The sequence below is a fragment of the Portunus trituberculatus genome, chromosome 42 (genome assembly GCF_017591435.1).
Source record: "Portunus trituberculatus isolate SZX2019 chromosome 42, ASM1759143v1, whole genome shotgun sequence".
Lineage (NCBI taxonomy): Eukaryota > Metazoa > Arthropoda > Malacostraca > Decapoda > Portunidae > Portunus > Portunus trituberculatus.
Window position 1 is genome coordinate 27,772,382 of NC_059296.1, and position 8,987 is coordinate 27,781,368.

The window sequence follows — 8,987 nt, forward strand, 5'->3', positions numbered from 1 at the left end:
AGAGGACCGTGGCGAACCTCCGCGTTCTGAAACATGGCGCTTTGCTTGGACAGGTTCATGTAGTCCCCGATGCTGCTCTTGCGTGGCGGCAGGTTGGAGATGACCCTCAGCCCTCCCTCGCTCCGGGTGTCCTGCTTTCCCTCCAACATGTCGTCACAGCGGCGCCCGTTCATGAGCGCGTCGTAGCGTCCCCCGCTGTCCTTACGTTGGGTGTCGTGGTGCTGCTGGGTGCTGGCTGCAGCAGCTGAAGCAGACGCTGCTGCTGCTGCTGCCGCCGCCGCCTTCTTCCTCCGTGCCTCTCGTGCCCGCCGTCGGTTCTCCCTGGCTCACTTGTAGCTCTCGCCGAACAGCATGACGCATTTCTGGCCGCAGGCGAGGAAGAATATCAGCACCACCAGACACCCGAGCACGGCGTACACGAACAGCAGCTGAGCCACCGCGAAGAGGTACAGCGTCTTGGAGCACCTGGCGGAAGGGAAGGGACGTTAGGCACCTGCATGGAGGGGGAGGGGAAGGACGAGGTAAGGCTTACGTTTAGAGCCAAAGTAACATATTCATGTGTTTGTTTCACTGTTTAATCTGCTGCAGTCTCTGACGAGACAGCCAGACGTTACCCTACGGAACGAACTCAGAGCTCATTATTTCCGATCTTCGGATAGGCCTGTGTGTGTGTGTGTGTGTGTGTGTGTGTGTGTGTGTGTGTGTGTGTGTGTGTGTGTGTGTGTGTGTGTGTGTGTGTGTTGATGGATTGGTTTGAGGTCACACACGGTGTTCTCGGTGACGTGTGTTGTCTGTCGGAAGTTGGGTATTTTTTCAGTATTCGTGGAGTGGATGAAAGAATCCCGATATGCTTCCCATCAAGTTGAATCAACCATCCTCCACACTCCCACAGCCACAGCGGCTGCAGCGGAGAACCCTGGTGGTGGTGGTGGTGGTGGTGGCGGCGGCGGCGGCGGCGGCGGGAACGGGCTACACGAGCCTGTGCGAAGGCGTCACTTAAAAATCCTACCAGCACCAATCGTGCAGGGTCTACAAACCAAACCTCCGTGGATAAAGAGGGATTATCACCCAAGCTCACAAGAATCACAAGAATTGCTGAGAAATTTTCCGTCATCAGCTCTCTCTCTCTCTCTCTCTCTCTCTCTCTCTCTCTCTCTCTCTCTCTCTCTCTCTCTCTCTCTCTCTCTCTCTCTCACGTGATTTTTCCGAGTTATATTATTCAGTGGGAATGATTACGTACAAAATCAATTAATCTTTAGAAGTCTAGTAAAAAAAAAAAAAAAGTCTCTAAATTGGCTGCAAAATACATATATAATTGTCAGCTTGGGATTCCTAATGAGTTTGTGACGTGGATTTTGTTTCCATCATCACCACCCGAGCAACATTTCCGAGACAACACCGTCACATATAAACACTAGAGAAGCATCATCGTTCTCAAACCTAAACTCGTCTTATATAACCAGCCACAAGGTGCATCACGTCGCTCCAAAACAGCAAATCACCAAACGTCCTCACAACAGCATCCCTTTAAACCTACAACCTCACCTCAGAATTTTTATGTCGCAATTGTTGTCCAGACTTAATTGGATGCTGTGTTTCTCTAATTAATTGACTCGGAGCGGTTGCGTCCTTTGAGCTTTTCAGTCTCGTGCTTGTGCCTCCAGAGCAAAGGGCGAGGGAGGAGGGCGGCTGCCAATCCTCGCCGTGCCTTTCACAGGGAGCGCACTTTACATGCATATTATTCAAGTCACGGAAACTTCATACGTAACGATGGAGGAACATTGATCCGTGCTGGGGGGTGTGGGCGCTGGTTCTTAGCCCCGCCACGTCCCAGGAGTGTGCTTTGATTAGCGCTGGAGATTGATTGATTGACTGGCTGACTGGCTGGCTGACTGGCTGACTGACTGACTGACTGACTGATTAATAGGGTGACTAACTGATTGACTCATTGACTGACTGACTGACTGACCAACTGATTAAGTGACTGACCAACTGATTAAGTGACTGATTGATTCACTGATTAAGGTTGTTTGTTGATTTGTTAGTTTATTTTAGTAAAAAAAAAAAAGACAACCTAACACACACACACACACACACACACACACACACACACACACACACACACACACACACACCCGGTAGCTCAGTGGTTAGAGCGCTGGCTTCACAAGCCAAAGGACCGGGGTTCGATTCCCCGGTCGTGTGGAGATATTTGGGTGTGTCTCCTTTCACGTGTAGCCCCTGTTCACCTAGCAGTGAGTAGGTACGGGATGTAAATCGAGGAGTTGTGACCTTGTTGTCCCGGTGTGTGGTGTGTGCCTGGTCTCAGGCCTATCCAAAGATCGGAAATAATGACCTCTGAGCTCGTTCCGTAGGGTAACGTCTGGCTGTCTCGTCAGAGACTGCAGCAGATCAAACAGTGAAACACACACACACACACACACACACACACACACACACACACACACACACACACACACACACACACACAAGAATGAAAAGGAAAAGATTGCTGGTCTCATAAAAACACGCTAAGGGAAAGGACAGTGAAGGTTGAGGTAAGGTAATTAAGACCATGGTAGGTGTTTTGAGTGGTGTTAACGTGCTGCTTAGTTGTACTTGAGTTCTGAAGGAATACACGAGAGGCTGTTGTGTACTGTGATGTTGTGTGGATTTCTCATTATGAAGTTTCTTTCGAGCTCGGAATTCGTGTAAGTTGATATATTTCATGACCAGTTGCTGAGTTGCAAGTGGTGGCTTATCGTGGCGTTTTATATTGCATGGCTTTATTATTACAAATGACTACTTTTTTGTTCTGAATGAGGAGTTGTTTATGCATTACACGTGATGGTTAATGCGTCGTTTATACACAGCAAGACTCAATAGTTTCAAGAGTCTCTCCAGATTTCAGGTTTCTTGCTTACCGTAAACTTGTTGAAGTAATTATTTTCTGGATTTCGGAGGTAACTCAGTGGCGCATGTCAATGTGATAGAGAAGCGAGGGGATACAAGAGAATAATAGATAACAACAGACCTGGCGGCTCTCACAAGGCTGTTTTTGATCAGTGCTCCATCTAATTTAAAGTAAAGCGCTTAGAATAGTAAAGACAAAGGCTTCTTACGAGGGTACTCAATTAACACAGCTTCAGTAGGTATATAGAGGCGAGACAATAGAGTAATTACCTCGGTCCAGAAGCCAGGATGTGTTGACTGGCCCTGGGATTCCCTTTCATGTCCTGCTCCCTGCTCTGCCCTGCTGCCTACACTGAATATACACTACACCAAGTTGGCTAGGCTGAGGACTCGCGGTGTTGTTACATACTGCGTAATTACTTCTGTCTCCGCCAACGAGCGAAACTATTGTGTATATGTGAGTAACATTGTGTACTAACTGTCTGTTGTTCTAGTACTATACACATTTACTGTCGCAACTTGCTATGGTTATATTTTAGAGAGAATTCGAAGGTTGTGCGTGACACTAAGTCGATATAGGTTGAGAAGACGGTGATGGTAACAATATATATTTGTGACTGGAGCGTACAATGTCAACAGAAGGAAAAAAAGAAAAAAAAAAAAAATGCAGTGAGATAGACTCGACTTCTGTACATACACATTAACCACACTCGACAGACATTCACCACACACACACACACACACACACACACACACACACACACACACACACACACACACACACACACACACACACACACACACACACATAGTGTAGTGGTTAGCACGCTCGACTCACACTCGAGAGGGTCCGGGTTCGAATCCCGAGGCGGCGAGGCAAATGGGCAAGCTTCTTAATGTGTAGCCCCTGTTCACCTAGCAGTAAATAGGTACGGGATGGAACGCGAGGGGTTGTGACCTCGCTTTCCCGGTGTGTGGAGTGTGTTGTGGTCTCAGTCCTACCCGAAGATCGGTCTATGAGTTCTGAGCTCTCCGTAATGGGGAAGACTGGCTGGGTGACCAGCAGACGACCGAGGTGAATTACACACACACACACACACACACACACACACACACACACACACACACACACACACACACACACACACGTTCGTACAAACTGAGAAAATGTCAAAATATAGTAGGTCAAGATATCAATTCTATTTATCTTCGACACATTATCATTATTTTGTCCTGAAGAGTATCTCAAGCGTGAAAAAAAAAAAATTGCTTAAAATTCACTGGAGGGATTTTTTGTTTTAATGGAGGGGAGGTTTATTGAGAGTATTTTTTGCCAGGTTCATATTTCGAGGAAAGCTGGAAGGGGTAGTCAGATTTTTCCCACGTGCAGGGCCGCCGAGGGACGCACAAAGCTCTCGTTGCATTAGCGGGGTGAGAGCGTGTCGTGTTGGTGTGACACGAGAGGGAGGGATGGCGGGAGGGAAGAAAGGAGGGATGGGGGCTGAAGAAGGGTGCGTTAAGCGGGTAGAGAGGCTAATGTGTACTTTAGGAGATGCACGCAACAGATTGGCTACAGGAAGAAGGGTCATAGTGTGATCTGGGAGCAATTATGAAGAGTGTAGTTAGCGGTAAGGTTTAGTGGGTGTGTAGGAAAGAACATTATATCGCTAGTGAGGTCTGGGAGAGTTAGCAATCAGATTTACATAGGCAACAAAAAGCCCATATTCTGGAACCCTTCTTCCCACACCGCCTCTACTTTCAAAAGGCTCTAGTTGAAGTGTTACGTATGTTGTTAAGGGTGTCTGTATAATTCTAAGGAAAGATTAACAAGATTCACACATTACTAACAGGGAAAAAAAAACTTATGAGAACCGTGCTAATCATGTCTGTGGCCTTTGAAAATAGTCGTGGTGTGAGAGCGAAGCGTTCCTCAGTATGATGTAGAGTAATGATGGTGAGAGGGAATACAAATGAATGCTACAACTCACAATAGACAAGCCAGGAAACACGAGAGCGAAAGGCGAGGGAAAATTGGCAGTAAGATTTATATAAGCAACACAACAGAATAATGACGATGAGAAGGAACACTAAGGAACACAAAGGAACACAAAGGAATACTCAACGTACTGGCAAAGAGGAGCAAGGAAAGGAGGAAGGGCAAAAGTGAATTGGAAACGTATAGGGTGAAGTAAAAAGATAGCTCAGATTTTCTTGATAAATTATAATAATGTAGGGAGTTACAGGAGCAGCTGACTTGGATTAGATGTCGAGGAGGAGGAGGAGGAGGAGGAGGAGGAGGAGGAGAAGAAGAAGGATAAGAAGTAAAAAAAAAAAAAAGAAGAAAAAGAAAAGGAAAAAGAAATAACCATCACACCAGCCCTTGAGCTTGAAGAAAATGAAGAGGAGGAGAAAGAAAATGAGAAGTCGTAGCAACACCATAAGTAATTCAGTCTAGATTAGGTTAGGTTACGTCAAGAACGACTATTTTCCCATTACTTCACCACCATCTTACCAGTCATTGGGTGCGAAGAGAGTGAAGAGGAAGTTAGGCGGGTAGATGCGGTACACCCAGTAGTTGCCCATGCCAAACCACACGATGAGGAAGATGGTGAGGGCCACGTCGGTCGCCCGGTAGCTGGTAGAGGTGAAGATCTCGTCCAGGCTGTCCTCGGCGAAGGCGTCATCAATTCTCTCGTAGCGGCGTGACCTTATCTGCATGTGAGAGTATGAAGGTGAGGTGTTTTTTTTAGGTTTGTGTGTGTGTGTGTGTGTGTGTGTGTGTGTGTGTGTGTGTGTGTGTGTGTGTGTGTGTGTGTGTGTGTGTAGGCGCTTGGCGTGTTAATTTGAGTGTACGCTTTGCTGGTTTATACTTATTTTCTATTTAGATTTCACATTTCCAGATATAAATCACGTAAGGAGCAAGAAAAAAATGAATTAAACAGAAATAAAACTCTAACCAACATCACACACACACACACACACACACACACACACACACACACACACACACACACACACACACACACACACTTCTACGAATTTCAAAGCACATTACGAACGTACATAAATTACCAATAAAAAATAAGTTAAATGTACAAAAAAAAAAAAGTACATGACCATCTTGTGTGTGTGTGTGTGTGTGTGTGTGTGTGTGTGTGTGTGTGTGTGTGTGTGTGTGTGTGTGTGAGGGCCAGTTTTTTAAATCTTATCAGCTTCCTATTTGATTTTGCTCTTGATTTTGTTGGTTTAGTTTACCTTTCCTTGCTTCTTGTTGATTTTTTCCCACATGGGTCCCCTCATTCTCTCTCTCTCTCTCTCTCTCTCTCTCTCTCTCTCTCTCTCTCTCTCTCTCTCTGATACGTGTGTTTTTGTTGTTCTTTCCATGCATAGTTTATTTTTCCTCTCCATCTTTTCTAAAACCTTTGCTGTGTTTACTCATTCATCCAGCCAGCCATGTTTCTCTCTCTCGCTTTTGTCTCTTTTTTGTAGATTGTTTTTTTTTTTTATCAAATTTTTTTCTCTTCTCTTTTCTTACTTGCATTTTCTTTTTTTCTTTTTTCTCCTTTTTACTTGCATTTTTTTTATCAATTTGTTTTTTTCTTTTCTTTTTTTACTTGCATTGTTTTTTTTTCTGTATTCTTTTATCAGTTTCTTTTATTTTTTCTTCTTTTCTCATCTTTTCTTTACTTGTATTCTGTTTTTTGTATTTTTTTTTATCAATTTCTTTAATTTTTCCTTCCTTTTCTCATCTTTTTATTTATTTCTCTCATTTCTTTAGTTATTTTTTCTTTCGTGTTTTGTTTTTCCTTTTTTTTGTCTTTTTCTCCTCACTTTGTCTTTCTCTCCTCCCTCCAACATCACGTTTTCTTTTCTTTTTTTTTTTCTGTCTTGTCTTGTTTTTCCTCTTAAATGTTCTTTCATGTCTTTTCTTTTTCTTTTCCCGTGTTTTCCTCTTGTTTCGTTTACCTATTATTTTTTCAGCATTGTCATTATCGTTCTCTTTTTTTTTTTATTTTTTTTTATTTATACCATGTGGGCTTTTCACGGGAATTTCTGGGCTAAAGGAGATACTTTTTGGGTATCCCCTATTTCAAAGCCCACCCGCCAGGAAACCGTTGCCCCGAGTGAGGAAGCCCAACCTACACTCGGACCGTGGACAGGATTCGAACCCGTGCGCTTGGAGACCCCTCGGACCCCAAAGCACGCATGGTTCCACTGTACCACGGCGGTCTCTCTCTCTCTCTCTCTCTCTCTCTCTCTCTCTCTCTCTCTCTCTCTTCCTTCCTTCCCTTCCTTTCCTTTCCTTTCCTTTCCTTTCCTTTCCTTTCCCTTCCCTTCCCTTCCCTTCCCTGCCCTTCCCTGCCCTTCCCTGCCCTTCCCTTCCTTCCCTTCCCTTCCTCTTCCCTTCCCTTCCCTTCCCTTCCCTTCCCTTCCCTTCCCTTCCCTTCCCTTCCCTTCCCTTTCCTTTCCTTTCCTTCCTTCCTTCCCTTCCTTCCTTTCCCTTCCTTCCTTCCTTCCCTTCCACACACACACACACACACACACACACACACACACACACACACACACACACACACACACACACACACACACACACACACACGTACCTGTTGACACACGAGCCACAGCATTTTCATTGTTCCGAAGCAGCCGCCCACGAGGAGGTAAATTGGGATGTTGGGCTCCAGGGGGCACTCGTGGAGGTACTGGACGCCTGTTGGGGAGAGAGAAGGTTGAGGATAGGAACGAAATGAGAGCCGGTATTCTGAAACGCTTTGCTCTCTCACCACGACTGTTTTCAAGGGCCACTGAGATGACGAGCTGTGTTTTCATGAATGTTTTTTCGAGTTGATAATTAATATGAAAGACTTGTTAATTAATGAGATGACGAGCTGGATTTTTAAGAGTGTTTCTTCCAGTTGGTAATATGAGAAACTTGTTAATCCGTCTTGAAAATGAAAAAGAAAAAAAAAATCATTTAAAAATCCGTGTCACTTCACCATGACAGTTTTTAAAGGCCATTGAGATAACGAGTCTGGTTTTCAAGAGTGTTTCTCCAGTTGGTAATATAAAAAAAAAACCTTGTTAATCTATTTTGAAAATGATATAAAACACACTTAAAAATCCGTGTGACCTCACCAAGTCTGTTTTAAAGGGCCACTGTGATGACGAGTCGGGTTTTCAAGAGTGTTTCCTCCCGTTGGAAATATGAAAGACTTATAAACTCGTCTTTAAAATGGTAGAAACACACTTGAAAATCCGTATCACCTCACCATAACTATTTTAAAAGGTCACTGTGATGATGAGCTGGATTTTCAAGAGTGCTTTGCCAGTTGGTAATATATGAAAGACTTGTAAATTCGTCTTTAAAAGTGATAAAAACACACGTAAAAATCCGTATCACCTCACCATGTCTGTCTTTAAAGGCCACTGTGATGATGAGTTGATTTTCTAGAGTGTTTCTCCTGTTCATGATACAGAAAATCTAATAATCTACCAATAAAATGATAAAACACACTCAAAATCTCGTACCACCTCAGTTACAGACTTTTGAATGTAGCAGAAGTGTTTTTTAATGATTCTGTGGTCTGTTTAAGGAAAGAAGAGTAGATAGACTGGTTACTTAATGGAAGGAATATAAGACCACGTTTTTTGTTTTTACAGGAGGGGCAGCACTAGACCTTACTGCACAAGGCATTCTTCTTCGTTTTAACCTTATTGTGTCCAGCTCTCTAATGCAAGAGTTAACCAGTTTTCTCAATCATTCATATCTTTCTATGGTAAATTCTGGAACTCCCTGCCTGCTTCTATATTTCCTACTTCTTATAACTTGACTTCATTTGAAAGGGAGGTTTCAAGACATTTATCCCCTTTTTGTGCTAACTCTCGGACCTACAAGGGGAATAAGAAGGCCTTTTTTTTTTTTTTCGTTTTATGCCCTTGGTCAGCTTTCCCTTCTTACATAGAAAGTCTTATGCCGGTAAGCAGGGAATGTGCATGCTGTGATTGATCAGCGTGTGCGTGAACCATATTGTGAAACTCTCCTGTCTTCACTTCGACTATACTTTTAAAGG

At 44.0% G+C, this 8,987-nt stretch overlaps 1 protein-coding gene across 2 annotated transcripts in view; it reads right to left on the reverse strand.

Moving 5' to 3' along the window:
- Window positions 1-326: 326 nt before the first annotated feature.
- Window positions 327-8,987, reverse strand: part of LOC123517619 (transmembrane protein 272-like) — a 274,354-nt gene continuing 265,693 nt past the window's right edge. For both annotated transcript variants that reach the window (XM_045277902.1, XM_045277901.1), the window contains 3 exons: window positions 7,521-7,627; window positions 5,426-5,625; window positions 327-465 (listed from right to left, as the gene is read on the reverse strand). In XM_045277902.1, coding sequence (XP_045133837.1) covers window positions 327-465; window positions 5,426-5,625; window positions 7,521-7,627 — 446 coding nt within the window. The remainder of the gene's footprint in view (window positions 466-5,425; window positions 5,626-7,520; window positions 7,628-8,987) is intronic.